General features: G+C 47.0%; 1 protein-coding gene and 1 long non-coding RNA gene across 2 annotated transcripts in view; one reads left to right on the plus strand and one right to left on the minus strand.

Annotated features, from left to right (window-relative positions):
• Positions 1–6,174: 6,174 nt before the first annotated feature.
• Positions 6,175–12,366, minus strand: LOC118615642. Its single transcript, XR_004956464.1, has 3 exons — positions 12,276–12,366; positions 11,087–11,262; positions 6,175–6,289 (listed from the first exon to the last, which is right to left on the minus strand). It is a non-coding gene; the product is annotated as an uncharacterized LOC118615642 (long non-coding RNA).
• A 10,352-nt stretch (positions 12,367–22,718) lies between these two features.
• The window catches only part of LOC118643839 (zinc finger protein 709-like), a 39,572-nt gene continuing 38,960 nt past the window's right edge, over positions 22,719–23,330 (plus strand). Inside the window, exon 1 of the mRNA XM_036282205.1 lies at positions 22,719–22,799. Coding sequence (XP_036138098.1) covers positions 22,719–22,799 — 81 coding nt within the window. The remainder of the gene's footprint in view (positions 22,800–23,330) is intronic.

The following is a 23,330-nucleotide window of genomic DNA, read 5'->3' on the forward strand; positions in this document are numbered from 1 at the left end:
TCATCAGACCACACCAATCCATGCCAACATCGATGCCCAAAGTGCTCTCTCCTGACGCCCCAAAGCTCACAGAGTTACACCTTCCATATCCACGTGGAAGAAAGCCCTCTCCAGGAACCTGCGTCACTCTGTCATGTGGGCACCAGAGCATCCTCCAGCACCACCATGGCTCATGAAGTCCTTTGTGAAAATGGCATCTTCGCCTTCAGCTCTAAGCCCTCTCGCCCTCAAGTGAAGGGGCTGGTAGGGGACACCAGAGCATTCCCTCTCCCGGCCTTGTCCTCCCCTTCTCACTCTGCTCCGTATTTTCTCTCCACCCAGAAGTCAGCTCCCTTCTTTCAAGCAAAAACCAAAAAGCCCCATAAATTATAATTCATGCAAATCAAAAATTAAAGGTTTCTAAAGTGTTATGTCTCTAAGACCTATATTTCCTATAAGACCTACATTTCCATTCAGATGGCCCATCTCTCCCTAGGTTCAATATAGGTAAACTGAACCCTTCCTGCAAAATTGTCATTCTCCCCAGAGGAAAACAGACCCTCAAAATCCTCTTAACTCCTCTTCCAACTCCATTCCCAGTCACAAATCCTAATGAGTCTTTCCTGCTGGCTTCTGCTTTCTCCAGCCCCAGTACTGCAACTTCATGCCCAGACAATAAGACATCCCTAACTGTCTTTCAGGCTCCTCCTCCTCTCCCCTCCTCCTCCTCTCCCCCTCCCCCCTCCCCCTCCTCCTTCTTCTTTTTTTCTTTTTTTCTCCTCCTCCTCCCTTCTCTTTCACCTCCTCCTTCTTGCTCCCCCTTCCTCCTCCTCTTCCTCCTCCTGCCTTGTCCTCTTCTTCATTCTTTTTCTTTTTTCTCCTTCTCCTCCACTTCCCCCATCCCCTCTCCCTCCTTTCCCCTTCCTCCTCCTTCTTCTTCCTCTATTTCTTTTCTTTCCTTTTTCTTCCTCCTCTTCCTTCTCCTCCTCCTCCTCCTCCTTCTTCCTTTTCCTTCTCCTCCTCCTCCTGCCTCATCCTCTTCTTCCTTTTTCTTTTTCCTCCTCATCCCCCTTCTCCTCCTTCTTCCCTCCCTCTCTCTCATCCATGGGACCACCACTTTGTTTGTTGGGGCAAACAAAGCAAGACTGTGAAAGTACATCTCTGGTCACAGCCCCTACACACACACACACACACACACACACACAGTGGTGCTGGACAGTCACCCGTGAGCAGAGAAAGGTCCTGCTCTATTACCTTGTGAGTATCAGTAACAAGTGGCCATTTACTGGACACCTGAGCCAGGCAGTTTATATTCTTTTTTACAAATTTTCACATAACTCCATGAGATAGGAGTTTTCACTCCATTTTATAGATAAGAAAAATGAGGTTTGTGAACTTAAATTACTTTTCCTCCAAAATACAGGTTCTAAAACTCTGAGGTCTCAAACCCTCTGAGAATCTGAAAAGCACTATAAACCCCTAGACCAGAAAAACACACATGCTTAAAAGTTATAATACAAATATAATATATATGCATATATAATTTAATATATATCATACATAATACAAAGTCCTGTATACTATTTCAAGAGATTAGCAGAGAAGATAAAGGGATCCATATGCCCCCTATTGGTATACCCCCAGTTAAGAACCCCAGCTTAAAAATATCTTTCACTCTCTCCAGAAACAATCATCTAGAATTTTAAGTTTATTTTTTATGATCATGGAGATTTGGTTTTTCATCTTCATTTTCAGCTCAGTCTATACTGCTGGAATGGGGCTGAGGCATCTGGTTCGTAACTTTAGGAAAAGACAAGAGGAGGGATTCATTATGCCTAACACTGCCCCCTCCCCTGGAAAAATCGAGTCTTGCTTTCCTAAGTGTGTAAGAGGTATCCCCCCTGGCCAGCCAATGTGGCGTTGGAATAGATGAGCAGAGGAGAGGATGTCACTGCATAGAAAGGAAACCACAGGGCTAAGAAACCAAGGACTTTCCTTCAAGAAGAGCAGAATTTAAGCTAATTGGTATCATAAATACTTCCTTATGGCACCTGGATGTAAACCCGAGACACCAAAGAACGGCAGAAGCCCAGCTGTATACCTGCTAAAATGCCCTCACCAGCCCTGGGTTAGCAGGCTGTCGTTCAGAACATAAGTTTCACTGGAAATGGACCACAGCAATGACAAAACAAAACCTCTTCCTCTCCTTCTCATTCACTCATCCATCCATTCATAATTTATTGGACACCTATTGGATGCTTGTGAATTTAGCAATTTCCCTGTTTGCAATGAGCTCACAGCCTCCAGGGAGAGAAAGATGATTAAATGGATAATTATAGTGCCATATGAATGTGGGTAAGTATACATCATAAGGGACAGGTTATATTAATCACGAAATGGCCATACAATAGAGTCCTACATAGACGTTAAAAAGAGTGATGTAACACCATCTTCATTGGCATGGGAAGATCTGCACACTATATTAAATAGGGAAAAAACTCAGACTGCAAAACAGTATTTACAGTTTTCTGCTCTCTATAAAATTGTATTTTACACATACACAAAATTGAAAGGATGTTCCTCAAATTATCTAATTAGCTCTAGGTGGTATGTTTTCAAGTGATTTTTACTTTATCCTTCATGCCTTTCTGTTTTGCTTATACAATTTACTTTTCAACAGGAAACAACTTTCCATGGTAGAAATGAGAAGCACTCACTGCAGACCATTTAATGTGCTAGCAGCAATGGAGATGCTCACACACATGCACACGTGCACACACACGACTCAGCGTGCAAGATTCTCTAAGGACGTTTGAAAAGCGAATGACTATGTCTAGAGTTTTCTCTCATTTTTGGTTAGTTTGCTATTATGAACTGAGTTTTCAAAGCTAAAGATTTTGGAAAATAACAAACGATACAAATGGTCCACAAGGTTCACTACCTTTAACTGGAACATTTCTTCATTCTTAAAAAGTAAGCTTTCCTTGACTAAATAAAGCCGTTTTCATTTGATTCTACAAGAGTGGCAAACCCACCACCACCGTTCTGCCTGGTCCCTCACACACGTCAGCCCTCCAGACTATGTCTACAAAACACAGCAAATCCTCTCAGCCCTGATCCTGTGCCTTGGACATGCCTTTCCTGCTCTTACACCAAAGCAAGGTTTGGGGTTTAAGTTCGTTTACTCACTTAACACTTACTGAGCCTCCCTATCTGCTTGGCTTCCATTAGGAACTGAGGTATTGAGATGAACAAGACAGGTGCTGTCTCCATCTTCATGGAACTCAGGATCTGGTGGTGGGGAGGGGGTTAGAAAATGATACAAAGGTGGCTCTGGAGTCAGACTCCCTGAGTTCAAGTCCTGCTGTCTCACTGACTAGCTGGGTGGCCTGGGTATGTTAACCCTTCTGGACTTCAGCATCCCTGTCTGTAAAGGGGCATAATAAGCCTCTGAAGTTGTTATGGGGATTAAATGAGATGGTGCATGTGCCATACTTGGTGCGGGCTTGGCACAATGTGACCCCAGATGAAGGTTAATGAACACTGTCATAAGCATTTACACCTGTAACAAGTTGTTGTGAAAGAACAGAGTGCAGAGAGCCAAGACTGGAAGCTCACGGCACTGAGCATGCTCCAAGGTCATCGCACAGTTTTCCAGATAAGTCGTCCAATAGGAAGAAGGAGAAATGGGACCAGACGAGGCACCATTAGTCTCCAACTAAAATCACAGTCATCAGGGATCCATAGCACTGATGCAGTTTCTTGACCACAGGGTTCCACGTGGCAATGCTGACAGGAACATGGAGGCAGGCTGTTAATACTCCCCATTCTGGGGAAATAGACAGTAGGAGTGCCACCAGGCTGACCTTTCCACACGGAGTATTTTGATGAACTGGCCATCCTGTTCCTTCCTGAAGGTCTAGAAGGCTGTAAACAGAGAGGGCGACTAGTCAGCCGATCGCAGCTTGGGTTCCCTGAGAAGGTTATGAGAGTGCAGTAAAGCACAGCGTCTGGAGGAGAGGAACCGCGGCTGCAGTCGTGAAGGGGGAAGTGAGAAGGTGGAGCTGCCCCAGCATTTTTCGGGTCTTGAGCCAGGCTCAGCCCTTCTGCTGGCCAATTAATTTCAGACGCCAACATCTGCCCTGAATCCTTCCCGGTAATTAGCACCACATGTTATCAACAGGAAGCTGGTACCCGTGGGCACTTGAGATAATTGTTTCCACACTGGCATCTATATCTCTGCTTACCATGAAAGGTCACTGCAGCCAATATATACCCGCTACCCCCATCCCTCTTGTTAAATGAATAAAAGTTGTCCCTTGTCATTGCAGTTATATGCACTCATCAGGACAGGGCTCAGGGTGTCCATGCAGAGGCTTCTTAGAGGCACAGAAGCTCTGAGAATTTGCAATAATCACTTCCTGCAATTTCTTACACTGCCAAGTATAACAATCCCCTAATATAGATGTGCTCGGAAGAGAAACAGGATTGCATTGGATTACTATGACCAAGGCCTCTCAGGCCTCCCCCACAAATTCTGGGGGAGCTTCTCCAGAAGAGCAAGGAAAAGTGAAATCTTACAAAGTATCCTTGTCAGCCCTGGGCCCACCCCAGCCACATGACTGAGCCCTGTGACCCTCTCTAGAACTGCACCCTGTCCCCTCTTCTCTTGTCCCTGGCTTCACCCTGCTAGCACATCCTCCTTCTCCAGGTCTCCCCTTAGCATCCCCCCCAGGAGCCTTCCCCGGCTCCCTCGGAATGAGGCCAGGTGCTCCCACCACCCTCACTCTCCTGGGCCCTGTTTAACTGACCACCCCACCCCTCCCCCCGAAGGAGAGCCTGGTGAGAGCAGGGATCCCAACTGTCTTGTTCACCCTCTACCTCTCCCGCACAGCAGAACACTCAATACATATTCACTCAGTGGGTTTTGAATGGATGGAGGACATTGATGCTGTGCTGGCAGGGTTTATACTCCGAAGAATATGAAATTCAGGAGAATGTTAGTCCCTGAGGAGGCACGATCAACAGATTCTTGATTCCAGGGCAAAGAAAAGCAAGGAGAACCTCGGGCAAACTGAGCCAGCCTCTGGGGTCGGTCCTCAGGCTCCCCGCAGGCAGCAGCGCCCGGCCCTGGGGAAATCACATCTGCTGGAAGGCTGACTGCACCCACAGGTCAGGGGCCAGACGCGGCAGCAAGTGAAGTACTGCCCGGGCAGCCAGAGTTTATTCCTCGTTCCTGTGCTCAGTCCAGGGAGGTCTGCGATGGGGTGGGAAAGGGAAGCAGCCTGTGTAGACACTCTCCAGGGCCCCTCACACTCGGTCACCTCAGGCGATGGCCCCACCAGGTCAGGGCTGAGGGAGGCTTCATCATCTCCATCGGGCTCCCTCCAGCCCTCCCCCTGCTCTGGCCATACTGACCCTCTCTCCACTGCCAGGCAGGGCCCACGGGGCTGACTTGTGGCCTCTCAGGCTGGTTGGTGCCTCCGCATCCTTCACAACCCCTCCCCCTCTCACTCTCCCTCTGAGCCACCCCACAGATGGGCCACCCCCAGGGCACCATATCCTCCCTGGGCAAGCTCGGTCCTGTTGTACATTTACCCCAGGAATAAGCTCACGTGATGCATGCCGGGTGCCCCTCTAGACGGCCAGCAACACAAGGGCAGGGCTGCGGCGGGTCGGCTTTCACTCGCCACTCTATCCCATGCCTGCCCTCGCTTGGCACACAGCACAAACATGTGGGGTGAAGAACTGCCTCACTGACCTGGGTCAGCATCACTCAAACGATCTAAGGAAATGTTCACATGTATTCAGTGAACAAAGGTTTGAGAAACACTTTGCTCTAACCTCACAATACACATCAGCATAGTGTTTTTAAAATTCTGAGGAGTCCTGCAAGCAACTCACTGAACTTCACTCCAACATGTGTCAGCTGACCTCAGTGTGAAACCCCTTTCTCACTCCTTTCAACGCCCTAGGGAGAGTAGTGTGCCTTTGAACACCAGTTTGAGAAACACTATCCTGCATCATGTTCTTATTTTTAAATATTCTATTTAAACAAACTAGTGAACTCACCAATTTTCAAGAATGCTCTGAGCCAGACAGCACAGGGGCGTCTGAAGAGATCTGCTGTACCCAGCCTCCACCTCCTGCCGCCCCCTCCTGCCTTCCTTCCTGATCTGGGAACCACGCTGACAGATGCAGACAGAAAGCCCGAGGCTCCCATTCCGTGGGTGTAGGAACCAGGCAGGAATCTGGACAGGCACGAAGCAGACTGTCCTCTTCAAATCCATGATCCCTTCACACCACATGCCTGTCACACAAAATAAGACCAGCGACTGGCATTTGTACTTGTCAAATCATGGTCATGGATGTTATACTTCTGCCTCACAAGGAACCTAGCAGGAAATTCAGATATAATTTTCCTTATTTGAAATAATCGAGGAACTGAGACCCATGGGACCCAAGTGACTCGCACAAGGTCACTCAGCTCCAAAGTGTAAACAAAAATGCAGATCCTGCTGAGACTCTTCCCTCCATAAGACAAAGTCACTCTGTCAAACTAAACCATCTCTAGAAGAGACAGCTGCTGACCCAAGCAGGTCTGGGGGCACAGAGAACTAACTCCCTATACAGGGAGGCAACCCAGCTTGTCCTGGGCCAGGAGAACCTGACACAGCTATGGCAGAGGCTACAAACTGGTAGCCGATGGGCCGACTCTGGTATGTGAGTTTTATTCCATCCACCCAGTGGGGTTGTTTTTTTTTTTTTTTTTAGCTGCCTACCTTTTTAGATAAAAAAATTTCACCTTAAAATCTGGATTCCAGCTTCCCTGGAAAACTTGGGACCCTGGCTACAAGCATCTGTATTCCTGTGGCAACCCTCAGCCGGCACAGTAGTCACGGTCCTTCCAGACAGACACGTCCCCTCCAGTCCACTCCAGGCCCCCAGCATACGTCACTCATTGATTTACCTGCTGGGCCCCATGGGCATTGGAGTCCCACCCGCCTCCTTTGCAGATGATGGGCACGTCTTTCTGAGACCACCAGACACAGGGGTGGGAGCAGAGTGAAGGGACAGAGGAGGAGCTAGAGAGAGAGGGAGAAAGCCCCAAGAAGGACATCTTCTGAGGCCTGGAAAAACCACCTCCACCAGGACCACAGCAAGTTTCCGCAACAAAGAGGAAACACAGACATAGATTCCTTTCAACTAGCAGCCAAATGTTTTAATATGTATGCCTAGACTTTTCCAGGATATTTTAATTCACATTTTCCCTTTTCCTACAGAAAATAAAAAGGAAGACACAGGGTACAGAATGTGAAAAATACTCAAAATGCCATCATTGAAATAGGATTGAACCCTTTTCAAAACACTGTCCAGAGACGCCGCTGCCTTGAGAGGTGTTGGTCGGTTCCGGGAACCACTGAGACCGGGCTGAGCACTATCAAAAGCACCTGCCGTCTCAGGGACTCCGGATTCATTTGCTCCAGGGTTAACCTCTGAGGTGGCCCCTGCGCAGCATGAGCTGAGCGGGCGGCACAGCTGAGGAACCGCTCAGGCCTGTGACAGGTGAACCTGTTGTATCACATTTCAAAGCCACACTGCTCAGAAAGAGGCACTTCCATCCAGGGCCTGCAGCACCCAAACCCAGCTTGGTCAGGCCTGGCCGGCAGCAGGGGAGAGCACCGAGGCAGGTGCGCTTTTCCACGGCCTCCGAGTTCAGCAGTTCAGCTGGCTCTTCCTCCCAGCACATGCACCTCACGCTGGGCATCATACTGGCATGGGGATCCATCTTTCCCCAAAGAGAACTCTCCATCAGCCCACCTTCCAAGTACACGGTCTCCACTGCCTCCTCCAGGGAGCCCTCCACCATCTCTCCAAAATTCCCTGCTCTCACTTCCCTCCCATCTGCGGGAGTCCTTGGTCCTGTGAATACTTGATCTGCTCCTGGAAGTATCACTTCTCCTTTTTACATGGCAGCTGGACAAGCTGGTCCCCAGGGCAGGAGGGGGCTCCTGTTTCTCTTGGTAAACACACATGTGGTGGGTGCTCGGTGAGAACACAGACCCTTATGCAGCAGGCATTTCGGACATGAGACTCGGGGGCTCCAAGTGCAGCAAAAAACAAACCAACAAACAAAGAGCAGGAGCACGGACTTGGGGACCGTGTGGCTGGAAGAACGAGCATCTCAGGGATCAGTGGCCAGGCCTTGCCAACCTCTTGGTGCCGCCTGAGACCTGGCACCCTGACCCCTCCCAGGAGCAGAGGCAGTGCCCAAGGATTACTGAGGCAGAGGTTCTACCAGCCTGGTAGGGTGGGGCCTCAGATTTACAGAAAATGAGACATGTTACACATCTGAGTTTGTGATCAAAGATCCCACTGGCCTCAAATCTAGCTGAACGAATGGCCAAGGGAACAAGAAGTGAAGTGTAGGTTCCCGGCCTCGACAGGGGAAATTGAGAACACACGGGAGGAGGTTGCCAACCAGCTCTCGGGGCAGAAAATGGAGTGTGAATGTGCCCCAGGCTGGGACTGGTGGGATAGGAAACAGGGCTATTTGGATGCAGTTTCCCTATTGGTCTCAGTAGGTATCTGGACCCCAATAGTCAGTCCCCCAGGACCAACCACTAAAGGCCACCCAGAAGCCCCCAAGGGAGCAGGGTGCCTCTGAGCAGAGAATTCCGGCCTCAGGGGAACACACTGGGGTGCAGACCCATGCCATGCCCCCCTGCAAGGGGCTGTCCTCCCAAAAGCCCCAGAACATGACCCAAGGTTCCCAGACTCCCTTCACCAGCAGGAAATGTGCCTGGTACATGGTAGAAAGAAAAACGAACCAATGAGCCAACCGGTTGGTGAGGCCACCACCACATTCATCCCCTTGCTTGCCACAGGCCTGCAACTAGCCCAGCACGGGAACTGCAGCAGGGCCCAGGCAGCCACAGACGCGGTCCCTGCCTTCACACGCGCGTCCTCTCGTGGGGACAGAAGACCACCAACACTGACCAGTGAATCACTTCAGGCAGGGCTCAGGGCGACTACGGAGAAGTAAAGCAAGAGAAGGGAATGAAAAGGTTGGAGGAAAAAACCATGTGGATGGTCACCTGCAGGAAGGGTGACATTGGAGCAGAGACGTTTGTGATGATTTGGGGTAGAATGGTCCTCACAGAAAGAACAGCAGGCACGAGAGGCTATGGCAGGAGTCGGTTGGGCCAGGAAGAGCAGGAAGGCCCCTGTGGCTGCAGTGGAGGGAAGGGTCACGGCAGGGACTGCACCGGGCTGCCATTCACTCTCCCACGTGTGCACTCGGGAGCAGACTGCCCATCACCCATCTTCCTTCCCCAGGCCGAGCCTCTGAGGAAAGGTGGGGGGAAGCTCACTTTGGCTGCTCCCACCTCTACCCTGAGCCCCAAGCACCACAAAGACCCCACAAACCGTGCCCCTGAGGGGAAGCCCAGGGAGCGCCCATTCTTCAGTGAGATAAAATGGAGAGGTTTCCAACCCCGAACTTTCCGAACATCCCCTCTGGGCCCAACATTTATGTTTGATACCAGCTCTAAAGAAATGTTCTCTCAAAGCATCAGTTACAGCTGTTCTGCTATTTTTGCATCTAGGGGAGCGGGAAGTCCAAACGGGGCCTCTGCTTAGAGAAGATTCCGGAGGCTTCTCTCTTCCTGCTTGAATCATGAAAGTGATGCTGAGCTCCCCACATGGAAACTTCCAGGAGCTGGAGAGATGAAAGGAAACACTCCTGAGGTCCTGAATGGGCCCTGTGACTGGGCCTGATGGGACAGGCTGTGCAGGCCAGGGAGCGGCCCCAGAAGCAGCAAGTAAGAGAAAAGGCTCATCAGTGTGGCCCCAGGGTTCTCCTTACATTTCAGCCCCACTACTCCTTCCCAGGGCTGCCGTCAGCTCTCACGGGGGCCATCGGCCCAGGGCAGCCTCACCCCACGGCCCAGCTGCAGGGGAGGGGTCGCCGCAGCGCAGCCTTCACCTTGCTGCTCTCTGTGGAAAACCCGCCAACCCTTCACGGCTCCACGGCCCTGGGGACGGAGCTCACGCAACTTCCACAGTCCTGCCCAGCCTCCCGCTCACTGCCCTCTCCCCGCACTCACTCCCCTGACCCTGCCTTTCTCAGAAACCTGTGACTGTGCTCACGGCAAGAAACACATGTTGCCGGAGGCCCAGAGCACACACCCACATAGGCTTGTGACACAGGAGTTTCAGGACACTGCATTCCTTACTATATTCCATGAGCCCTGATGTTGGCAACTCCATCTCATTCTATCTGCTTTTAAAGCTGCTCATGGCACACTAAATTGGTTTCATGACCCAATAACAAATCAGGAGCTACAGTTTGTAAAACAATACACTAAAGCAATTTCTGTGGTCCATCTGAGTTATCTTTCCTCCTGTCCCTCTGAGACCTCATGCAGGCAACCCTTTCTGGAGTTTCCTATCTGTCCCCTAGGCTCCCCCACTCTTCTGCTGAGTCAGTTGTTTTCAACCTTGGTTGCACATTAGAACCACGCAGGTTGCCTCAAAAATATATCAATGAAGCCCTGGCCAGTTGTCTCAGTGGTTAGAGCATCGGCCCACGGACCAAAGAGTCCTGGATTTGATTCTGGCCAAGGGCATGTACCTCGGTTGCGGTTCGTCCCCGTCCCCAGTTGGGGCTGTGCAGGTGGCAACCAGTCGATGTGTCTCTCTCACATCGATGTCTCTCTCTCTCTCTCTCTCTCTCTCCCTCTCTCTCTCTCTCCTAATCTCTCTCTCCCCCCTCCCTCCCCCTCCCTCCCACTCTGTCTGTAAAAATATCCTAACGTGAGCATTAAATATAAGTATATATACATATAAGTGTGTGTGTACACACACACACACACACACACACACACACACATATATATCGATGCCCCCATTGCCCCCACTCCCCTGATTGGCCATGGCAGAGGCCATGCCTCCCAGGTGATTTCTCATATGCAACCAGTGTTGAGAGGTACTGGACTCACTCCAACCCTTTCTTCAAGTCCAGCTGAAACATCCTCTCCAGGAAGCAGAAAACTTCTTCTGTCTCCCCTCCCCGCCCCCAATATACAAAGTCTAGGCCACTCACTCACGAGCTCCTCAGTTCCCTGGTCCAGTCTCTGCAGCACCTGCATGTCACTGCACTTGGTGTTCTGCCCTATAGCAGTGAGTGGCTTGAGGGCAGGGACCGTGTCACATCTTATCTCTGCAAACCCATGGTGCTTAGCACACAAAAGTGGCTCTGGAAATATCTGCTCCATGAACCTGTGAGAAAGGCCCTATTATTATCCCATTTGACAGATAAGAAAACTGATGTTCAGAAGGTTAAATGAATTAGCCAAGGTTCTACAGCTAGAAGTAGCAGCAATGAGATTAGAACGCAGATCTGCCCAGTTTCAGGGTCAGAGCCTCCTAACCAGCACAGCAGCTTCCTGTCATAGTCTGAAGACAAGAGTCACAATGAGTCTACAGACCCAATTCCCAGTTGTTGCTAGTCCTTACAGATGAAGATCCAAGGAAAACCATTAGATCTCACAGCAGGACTGATTTCCCCCTGGCTCTTGTCCTGCCCGGGGTTTGCATGGCATCCCCCAGGAACCTGGTTCCTAGTCCTCTTATATTTCCACTCTGCTCTCTTGCCAAGGAAGCCCCAACCCAACTCGCATACTCCTAACATGGCTGGACACTTCCAAATAGACATTCTCTAATAATATGAGTCATCCCAAAAACATTCTCTCCCTCCTCTCACTATCCAGTCTCCCCTCTTCCCTCTCTAATAATGCTTCCAATTAACTAAGTTCAAAATATCGCAACCCCGCCCAGCCAGTGTGGCTCAGTGGTAGAGCGTCAACCCATGAACCAAGAGGTTGCTGGTTCAACTCCCAGTCAGGGCACATGCCCAGGTTGTGGGCCAGATCCACAGTGGGGAGCATGCAGGAGGCATCCAGTTGATGTTCTCTTTCATCGATGTTTCTATCTCTCTCTACCTCTCCCTTATACTCTCTCTCTCTTTTTAAATAAATTAAATAAAATTGTTCCCCATTTTAATTGGGTTAAAAATATAGAGAGATCCCAACCCCAAGGTGGCTGACTGGCCCCTCCTCCCAACTCCCCCATACCATCCTGCTAGGAACCTGGTCTCTACTGCTGCCCCCCCCCCACCTCCCAATCCCACTATTCCACTGGCCCACAGCCTGCCTGCTCCCAGTCCATCACCACTTTCCCCTGGACTGTAGGAGTGGTCTCCATACAACTTTCTGTTTCCAGGTTTTCCTCACCTCTCGGCCCCCACAAATGGAATGCCTGACAAATATTCTAAAGCCCAGCTCCGGCCAGTTCTCGTCTTCACTCAAAACCCCAGTGAGCCTGCTGGGAAAAAAAATAAAATTCCCAGTGAGCACATACTGGTAGATAAAACCCGACTGTCAAAGTCCACTGCCATGAGCTGGTAGTAAGGGATCTGTTTAGCACATTTCACCATGGCTCTGTCACATGTGACTGTGCACCCAATGAACGGGTCAACCAGGCATGCCATTTCTCAGATATGCCTCCTAATCCCACCTTGATCCAGGCACCATTATCACCCAATCGCAAGAGAAGGGATCAAGGGGAAATAACACCATCAGGAGGACCAGCCCAGAAAGTCAGGTGGTTCAGACATTAACTCACTGCTCTTCATGTTCGGAACACAGTATTGTCATAGCTCGGGTTCATTTATGAGCTAATGGCAGAGCCACTGAGTCATGGAACCCTAGTCATGTTAACCGTGAGAAGTGAAGGTAGGGATAGGAAAGGTTTCTGGAGAGGCCATGGGAAATAAGGGTATAACTTAGTCAGCACAAAATTAAGGGAGTGAGGAGGGCTGGCAACCTGAAAACTATGCCAGGTCATGGGGCCTCTATAGGCCACAGGGGAAGGGATACTGGCCCCTGATATGCCCTCAAGTGAGTTACCTTTTTACAAGGGAAGGACTTTTTCTAGGCTGTCTGTATGCTCTCGAGTAGATAAGACTCACAAGTCGTCAGGGAAACATTATTCAGGAACATCTTTCCCTGGGCAGGGCTCTCTCTCCTCCCAGAGCCTGGGAAGGTAAGGACCTTCCTCCTCTGATCCCACCACAGATGAGAAATCTATCCTTAGTTGTCCCATCCCACAACAAAACCAGGACGCTCAGGGGTCCTCAAGTCAACCCTTCCCACCCCATGCCCTGTCCCTGTCTCAGACTTGATGCCACCTCGCCTGGGTTGAGTTGATTGGGGTTCCTATGTTGGCATTCCAATGTCTAATTGGGAATAATTATGACTCTCATTTATACTTCAGTCATTATATACCAATACCACATGGCTGCTTTTACGATTTATTTATTTATTTATTTTTTTTTTTTTTTTTTTGGTACATGCCCCTAGCAGGAACCGAACCTGGTACTCTCTGGTCCGCAGGCTGATGCTCCAACCGCTAAGCCAAACTGGCCAGGGCTTTAAGTTTTATTTTTCATTAACGCAATGTTTTCAAGAGCTTATTTAGGAAGGAGGGGGAAAACTACTGAATAATTATTTATAATTTAAAAGTAAGTAAGAACGAATTATGTTCATGTTTGTGAAACAAAACACTCTTTCCAATCCAGTTAGTCATTAACCTAAAAGTCTCTTGAGTCACCTGGTGCTGCAGGATCACACACCAACCTCAGTGCCCCCAATTCTAAAATTCCAGGAGCAGTTTCCAGTAACCATAGATCCGAAGCTATGGAGTTGCCAGGAAAGGATGGCAGTAAACATTAAGGATCGGTATCCCAAAGCAGAAGACTCCTGCAGACAAGCATAATCATTCCTTGCATTCATACAGCACTCCCCGGCTTAGCATGTACATTCAGATGTATTTATGCACAGCTCCAGGCTTCATTTTCTTTGGTGGTTCTTCGCCTTTTAAACGTATAGCTATGAAAACTCTTCCCCATGTAAATGCACTTACGGCAAACACATACAAGATTTTGCACACAATATTAAGAGGCTCACAGATTCACTAAGACCATCCATGAATTTCTGATGATTTATGGTTGGCAAGGCTCTAGCAACCCCACTAGCTGGGGCTCTTTTCATCCTTCAGAACCCAGCCCAGATAGTTCCTCCGCAGGATAATCTCTCTGTCCTGGGCAGGGCCAACTGCTTCTTTTGCTCATGTTTTCTTTTTCAAATCCTCTTGTGGTTTTTTTGGTTTTGTTTTTTTCCAATGCTCTTCCATGAAATGGTGCTGAGCTGTGATGATTGTTCACTGGTCTTCAGGAAAATTAGAAAAACAGCCCTGGCTGGTTTGGCTCAGCAGTTAGACCGTCGGCCCCCAGACCAGAGTCCTAGGTTCAGTTCCCGCTAAGGGCATGTACCTTGGTTGCAGATTATCTTCGGCACAGGTTGGGGTCGTGTGGATGGCGACCAGTCGATGTGTCTCTCTTACATCGATGTTTCTCTCTCTGTCTTCCCTCCTCTCTCTCTCCCACTCCATCTGAAGATAAATGCAAAAAAAAAAAAAAAAGTAAACTACACATGTGTGTGTATTGTGGGGTACACATATGGTGTGAAGTTTCAACTCTTCTTTCTTGAAAAGAGATGTCCTCTATTCTGAGGCTATCCTTAATCTTATTCTTAAATTACATTAACATATGTCTTTTATGAAATTATCATGATAGTGGGTGGTAGTCAAACATATGTTTACTTGGCAAAATAATAGGTTGGAAACACCAGAAACTGAGCTCTGAATTAGGGGTCTGATGTGTCCCATAGGAACAGCCATCCCCATAAACCATCAGTGGTCTTCACTACATCTCTTCCCTTAGCTCTCGCCTTCTTACAGCAGATGTCTCTAACGCTGCCAAGCTTGGTCTTGCTGCAGGTGGGATAGGGGGCAGAGAAGAACCTCAGCACAGACATGCAACAATGGCATCAATATCAAGACCTGAGTCCTACACTAGGAATGCCAACCGCTGGAAGGCAAGCCCTGAGCCTGACCCAGTGGCCAGAGAATGTGACCATTTCATCCATTAATTACCAGGGATACACTGAGTATCTGCTAAGGACCTTACACCAGGTTTATTTGTAAATGACCAAAGCATGGAGGCACTTGCAAATTATATGCACTATAAATACGTATATTTGGTCTGTCATCAAATACTTATAATAAAAAGTAGCAAACACCCACCCCTCATTCCTTTTCAGTTTTGTCTCCCAGAGTAAACTACTTCCAATACTTTTCATATTTCTTTGGGTATTTGCTTCCATATTAATAAATATGTTAGTACTGCCATTTCTTGATTTACTCATTTTGGACATTACTGAATTATTTAATGGGTGTAGGGTAGATTTACCTATACCCTCTCCCCGCCTTCCACACCCCCCTCAGTGCCAGGTCCCCATTCTTCCAGTATAATTATGTGCTGTATTTTAGTTGAATTAGAAGTCTAGGGAAACACATAGACACACTGGAAATGAAGGCAGTTGGTGAGAAACACATGCCAACTTCAGTTGTGAACTCTTGGATCTACCAACAGTCCTTAATGGGCATGTCTATGAGTTTTGTACCTTATACACTGTCATCTCCAGGCTGTCCTTGTACTCCCAAAGTGAACTTTCCTAACTGATGGACAAACACTTCAGGCTATTACTGAGTGGCCTTGATCCCCAAACAATAGTTCTATTTTGTTAACTTTACTATATGTGTATATAGTTCCTTATTTTGATAAGTGCTTGAATATTAGATTATGAGAGGAAAGAAACACCAAAGGCCTGCTACTAAATATATATCGTATAAAAAGTATAAAAACATGAGAATTATCTGGTAAGCCAAAAGCAGTACGTCTTTAGACCCAATGGTATTCAATGGACTTAAGCCAATCAACGATATGTTCAATTCTGAAAAAGAACAACAAATTAACAAAAGAGACTTCTAGTTCAATATGACCAATTAGCCACAAGCATTTATCTCTTCTCCTTCTTAAAACTGCACTAAATTAATGGTAAAGTAATTTTTTAAAGTATAACTACCAAGAAAAAAGAGAATGAGAAAGGAGTTATCAGTAAATAAAAATTTTCCACACATTTTGGAAGACATAAAGTAGATGGAGGATTGGTACTTGTACAGCAAGGCAGAAATAAGCTACCACAATGTGCCCACAAAATGGAAAAATCCATGAGACATAAAATAATCCCTTCCCCCCTTGCCTCAGCACAGAACCCCAGAAAGACTCAGGATTTAAGGTTCTAGGTGCCATGAAAGACAGAGGTGGGGAGCATGAGGCACAATGCTGAAAACAGGAGGACTTACTGACGGTCACAGTACAGAGGTATTGTGCCCTAAGATTCCCTCCACAACCTCAAACAGCCAGTTGACTAACTCCATGCACTCATCCCCAAAGGTTTATTCTCTGACCAAGTTCATCCAGATTGTCTCAAGAACATCAGGCATGTTACAGATAACGGTAGGTTAACTTAAAGTTAACTTGAAGTCAATCTGCAGATCCCATTCTCCTACTTCATTCCTGGAAAGCTGGAAACAAGACCTTTTCCTCCCAGGCTGAAGACTAAGAGGATTCATGCCAGAGAAAAGATGATCATTTTATTAGATTTGCCTGGTATCACTACAGTGAAACCTAATAATCGACCACTCACACAAGCAAGCACGCACTCACACACAGGCCAAAAATCTTAATAACCTGCAGGTAAATATTAACAGCCAACCAAAAATCATTTAATATTTGAGGAATTCCTGTGATGTGGAGAAATAACACAGAACAAATAGAAAAAAGAAAAGAGCCAGGAAAACTGGGCTAATAAAGAAAAAGAACTATCAAATTTTAATTTAAAAAATAAGATAATACATTCAAGAAACAAAATATGATTCTTTCATTTTTTATGGAAACAGAGTTGAAGAAAGACTTTAAAATTAAAAATAAGGTAGCCCAAATAAAAAATTTAATGGCAAACTTGAAAAATAAAGATAAAGAATTTACTCCAAAACAGATTTTTTTCCCACTAGTTTCCTCTTTTCTGGAAAGAGAAATCAAAGAAAGGGAGAAATTGAACATGGGTGCAGAGATAATTGAGCAATGCTTTTAAATTAGTTTTTAACCTGAGATTTTTATAACCAGCTAAACTATCATTTATATGAGCATAAACAAATTCATTTTCAGACTTGAAATAACTTAAAACGTAGGCAGGGAATCTGAAGCAGAAAAGCAATGGCATCCCTGGGCAATGCTGTACAACAGGTCTAGAGAACAGTCAGTACAAATCCAAATCAGTGAGATGGTAGTTTCCAGGAGGAGGACTCCAGGATGAATGCAACAGCACAGAACTGATAGACTGTGTGTGATTATTTAGGAAAAAAAATTTGATAGAAGTGTAAAAATTACTAATAAAAAAGAAATTGAGTTTATATAAAAAGACAGCTCTAGCCCTGGCCAGTTTAGCTCAGCGGTTAGAGCGTTGGCCTGCAGTCCTGAGAGACCCGGGTTCGGTTTCCGCTAAGGGCATGTACCTCTGTTGCAGTTTGTCCCCGGCCCTGGTTGGGTTGTACAGGTGGCAACCACTCGATGTGTCACTTTCAGGTAGCTGTTTCTGTCTCTCTCTCTCTCCCTCCCACTCTATGTGAACAAAATATGAAAAAAATGTCCTCGGGTAAGGATTAAAAAAAAAGAAGACAGCTCTACAAGTAAAAAAGAAAAAAAAAGACGTCAACTCTAGGAAAAACAAAATAAAGTCCCCCCCCAAAAAACAATCATAGTACTATACTTGGTTTATCAATAAATTACATATACATAATCATAGTAATGTAACCCTAGATTTCTAACTCAACCAAAATACATCACATAATTATACTGGAAGAATGGGAACATGGCAGTGATGGGGGGTGTGGAAGGTGGGTAGAAGGTATAAGAAAGCCTTCTAAATCTACCCATACACCAATTAAATAATTCAATAATATCCAAAATGAGTAAATCAAGAAATTGCAGTATTAACATATTATTTGTTAATATAGAAGTAAATACCCAAAGAAATATGAAAAGCATTAAAAGTAATTTACTCTGGGGACAACACTGAAAAGGAATGAGGGGTGGGAAGTTTACTACTTTTCATTATGAACATTGAATGACAGAATATATGTATTACTTTGATAAAAGTAAATTTTATTTTATTTTATTTTAATTTTTTTTTTTTTAATCCTTACCCGAGGACATTTTTTCCATTTTTTGTTCAGATAGAGTGGGAGGAAGAGAGAGAGAGAAACATCGATGTGAAAGGGACACATCTAGTGGCTGCCACCCGACGACCCAACCAGGGCCAGGGACAAACTACAACCGAGGTATGCTCCCTTGGCAGGAACTGAACCCACCCGGGTCTCTCTGGACCGCAGGCCGACGCTCCAACCGCTAAGCCAAACCGGCCAGGGTGTAAATTTTTTTTATTTATTCATTTATTTATTTTTTATCTTCACCTGAGGACATTTTCCTTTTTTGTTTTGTTTTTTTTCTCTGTTCAGACAGAGTGGGAGGGAGAGAGAGGAAGAGAGAGAGAGAAACATTGATGTGAAAGGGACACATGGAGTAGTGCCACCCGCACGACCCAACAGGGCCGGGGACAAACTGCAACCGAGGTACGTGCCCTTAGCGAGAACCAAACCCAGGTCTCTCTGGACCGCAGGCCGAAGCTCTTACTGCTGAGCCAAACCGGCCAGGGCATAAATTTTATTTTTTAAAATGACACACATTCAAACAAGTGTTGGCAAGGGTGTGGAGAAAAGGGGACTCTAGTACACTGCTGGTGGGAATGCAGACTGGTGTAGCCACTATGGAAAACAATATGCTGTTACCTCAAAAAATTAAAAATTGAACTGCCATTTGACCCAGTGATCCCACTTCTAGGAATATACCCTAAGAAGCCTGAAACACCAATCAGAAAGAATATATGTACCCCCATGTTTATAGCAGCACTATGTACAATAGCTAAGATCTGGAAACAGACCAAGTGTCCATCAGTAGACGAATGGATAAAAAAGCTGTGGTACATATACACAATGGAGTACTATGCAGCTGTAAGAAAGAAAGATCTCTTATCCTTTGAGACGACATAGATGGACCTGGAGAGTATTAACCTAAGTGAAACAAGCCAAGCAGAAAAAGACAAATACCACATGATCTCACTTATTTGTAGAATATAATGAACATAACAGTCTGAGGAATAGGGTAGACCCAGAAACAGGGAAGTAGGGTACAGACTGACAATCCCCAGAAGAAGAGGGGTAGGGGGGAGGAAAGAGATAAACCACAGAACTTATATGCATGTACACATAACCTATGGACATGGAAAACAAAGCTGGGGATGGGAGGGGGGATGGGGAGGAGAGTGTCAATGGGGTAAAAGAAGAGAAACATCTGTAACAAAAATAAAATAAAAACAAATAAATAAATAAAATAAAATGACACATATGAACCCTGGCTAAGTGGCTCAGCTGATTAGAGCATCGTCCCTTACATCAAAAGATTACAGGTTTGATTCCTGGTCAGGGTTGTAGAACTGATCCCTGTTCAGAGCATATACAGGAGGCAACCGATCAGTGATTCTTTTGCTCATTGATGTTTCTCTCTCTCTCGCTCTCCCTTCCTCTCTCTCTAAAATCAATAAACACATCCTCAGGTGAGGATTTTTAAAAAAATAATAAATAAATAAAAGTAAAATAATACACATGAAACATTACATATTATTTAAACTTATGTTTAAATGGTAAAAGGTTTAAAGAATTGTATTATTGCCTGACCAGTGTGGCTTAATGGATTGAGCATCATCCCATGGACGGAGAGGCCCTGGTTTGATCCAGGCTTCGGCAGTTCTAGTCCAGGCTGCACTAATAATTTCATGGTTGGCCCACATGCTAATGACCCCATTCATCTTCCCTAAGATAATAACAGGCTGAGCTGTGATTTTCAACAGCTGGAGCCCTGAGCAGCCCGCCGGCCAGGTGAATACTCCCGTCTATTGAAGCATCCACCTGGCCCTCAGCATGAGCCAGGAAGCCCCTGCCGGCTGGCTCCCCTGGCTCCACACTCAGTACCAGTCCTCTCCCAGCGCAATCTCACTAGAAAGAAGATGAAAGTGACTTTTTTTCAAGGTAATATTCCCATAACTGTGACAATTAATAATCCCCCCATAGTGAATGTCACATCTTCCCAAGAAGCCAGCAGCCATTAAGCCCTTACAATCTGTGAAGTCCCCAGGGTGGGGGTGCCTGGATATTCATGGCACCAAACCCTCCCTTCTCGGGTGCTAGAGGCTCTCTCTGTCCCGGGCAGATGCCAGCCTGTGTGAAACAAGCAGGCCGCTGAGTACACTGCCGAGTGGGCCAGGCTTGACTTGGACAGTCTCGGCCCAAATCCAATCTCTTCCTAATCAGGTTTAACTGAGATTAATAACCTCTCACCACTGGCACTAGGTATTTCATCAACAGACATCCTGTTAAGAAAAGTGCTCTGCCAGCCTCCAATCTGGCCAACAATTTCCTCCTCCTCCCTTCCCGCCCTGGCTCCCAGCCCACCAGACCACTCCACCCTACAGGAACAGAGAAAACACCAAGGGCACTTTCAAGACTCAGAGGATAGGCGATGCAAACGCAGACTGCTGTCGAGTCAAAGGTATCGAAGCCCTGGCATGAGACTCTGTGCCCCACTCTGATGGCCCTACAGGGAGATATGGGAAAGTTCTAGAAGCACTGTGGCCATCGATGTGTCTGGGATGGGCCAGCACTACGGTTAAATCTTCCCAGCTCTGCCCACCTTGGCTGACACACGAACTAAAAGTCAACATGAATCGTTTCCTCAAAAGATATTTGTTAAGCACCAGCCATGTACCAGGCACTATGCTGGGCACTAGAATTTAGTAGAGAATGTGAGGTCCTTGCTCAGGAGTTTAGCGTCAGGACAGAGAGACCCACTACGCCGATAATCTCACATGCAGATATGTCCCAAGGAATCTTAATAAAGGCTTTAAGTGAGAGTGTAGGGCATGAAGAGTGGAGAGAGGGAGCCCGATTTAGATTTGGGGTCAGAGAAGACCTCCCTATGGCCAACAGAAGGATTAGTGAGAATTAGCTGGACCTGGAGGAACAGAGCACCCCAGGCAGAAGCACAAACTGTTCTTGTCCCTGGGGTGGGACTGTGACAAGTGGTTAGAGCAGCTGACACAGGGTTAGCAAAGGGGACAGCAGAGCAGGGTTAGTCCAGGAGGTGCACAGAGGCTGGGTCGTGTCAGACTGGGCAGGCCACAGAAAAGGAGCTGGAGTTCCTCCCGAGCACAATGGGGAGTCACTTACTAATGCAGGACTGCTCTTTCTATGGTTTGGGGAAAACCTTACAGCACAGTCCCTGCTTTTCCCTCATGGGAAACACTTTCCTAGAATAAAGTAAATTCATTCATTCATGTGGCCAGTACATACCGAGGTAATAAGACTAACTCTTCCACACCACGAGTGAAATCAGTCTCACATGGTAAATGGTCCAGCATGTCCTAAGGAACTACTGGGCGCTCACTCTGCCTGGGCACATGGAGGCCACAGTAAATCCAAGATCCTGACCTCGACAGGTTGGATAGAAAGGGCAGGTCAACCTGAGGTTCCCTAAACAGGACTTTTGTTCTAATAGGGTTCTTTTAACTTAGGACTTCAGAAGGAAACAAAACAAGTTGAAAGGACCTGAAGTTCACCTTGCAATGAGAATTCTTAATATATATCAAGTGCCTGGTCAGTGTGGCTCAGTGGTTGAGTGTTGACCCATGCACCAAGAGGTCACCGGTTCCATTCCCTGTCAGGGCACATGCCCAGGTTGTAGACCCAATCCCCAGTGGGAGCACGTAGGAGGTGGCCAATCCATGTTCTCTCTCATCGATGTTTCTATCTCTCTCTCCCTCCCACTTCCTCTCTCTCTAAAATCAATAAAGAAAAAAAAATTTTTTTAATGTATCAAGCAATACTTTTCACATGGGCACACACGTATTTCAATCTCAGTCTAAGGTACTCGCTGCTAAGAGTGGTCCAGATAGTGCTGCAACAGTGAAGAGGAGGAGAGATGGATCTCTGCTTGTCCAGATAAAAAGCAAGACGTTCCCCATCTAGCTTACTTCATCCCCACTAACTCACACCCTGCACATGGGCTATTCACAGAAGCACTGTACAGAGGGGATCATCACTGAACACTTCAAAAACCTTCAACACTGAAGATGCTTTTTGTTTTTAATCCTCACCCAAGGATATTTTATCATTTATCTTCAGATAGAGTGGGGTTGGGAGGGGAGAGAGAGAGAGAGAGAGAAAGAGAGAGAGAGAGAGAGAGAGAGAGACAGACATCAACTGGTTGCCTCCCGCCAGACCCTGACCAGGGCCAGAAACTGAACCACAACCAAGGTACGTGCTCTTGACCAGAATCGAACCCGAGACTCTTTGGTCTGAGGGCCAACTCTCTAACCACTGAGCCAAACCAGCCAGGGCTGAAGATGCTTTTTGATGAGGCAAAGAAGGTAATAGCTTTAGTCCCAAGAGTCTGTATTCACACCAACAGACTGAGCCTTTAAGGTGACGAACCCTTAAGAACCGCTTTTCAAAAAAATTGGAAATGGATCCCTACCTTATCCCTTGAGGCATGAATACTGTGCTACCACCCAAACTGCAGCTATTAAAGGAGAGAACGTAAGATGACGGCCACACTGAAAGCCGCAGTCACCCACGGCCCCAGCTCACCTTTGAGCCTCCCCATCTGGGCTGCTTTCAATCAGGTTTGTCCAAACCTGCAGAAATGCCAGCACTAAACTGGATGCCTGCCTGTTCTCAGCACTCTCTTTCCTAAGCCCCTGGGTAAGCCAGAGGCCCCACATTCTTGTCCCATCTCACTCCTCTGTGAGGACACTGGGTAAGGAGTCCAGTCCCAGGAGTTTCTCTTTGCAGACGTCAGAGCAGGTGAAGAAGTGTGGACTAGGGCCTTTGGCTGGAGAAAGCAAGGGCTATAACGAGGATTGTGACTGCAGAGTTCTGAGACACTTGAAAAATATAAACACCAACAAACAAAGAAATTCATGATATAAACTCAAACCGTTCCCTCTTCTCACTCCCTACCGCCTTCGCCTGAATTTAGGGACTTGCCGTTTGTCTCCTGGACTATGGCAGCAATCTCCCTGCCTCCGGCCTTTCCCTTCCAATCAGCTCCCAGACTGGTACCATCCTGCTATCAGAGGGACTTGTCTCGAACTCAGGTATGGCTCTGTCACTACTACACTGAACTCTTCAACAACCACCCACTGCCTATTAGA

This window comes from Molossus molossus, unplaced genomic scaffold (assembly GCF_014108415.1).
Source record: "Molossus molossus isolate mMolMol1 unplaced genomic scaffold, mMolMol1.p scaffold_m16_p_4, whole genome shotgun sequence".
Taxonomy (NCBI): Eukaryota; Metazoa; Chordata; class Mammalia; order Chiroptera; family Molossidae; genus Molossus; species Molossus molossus.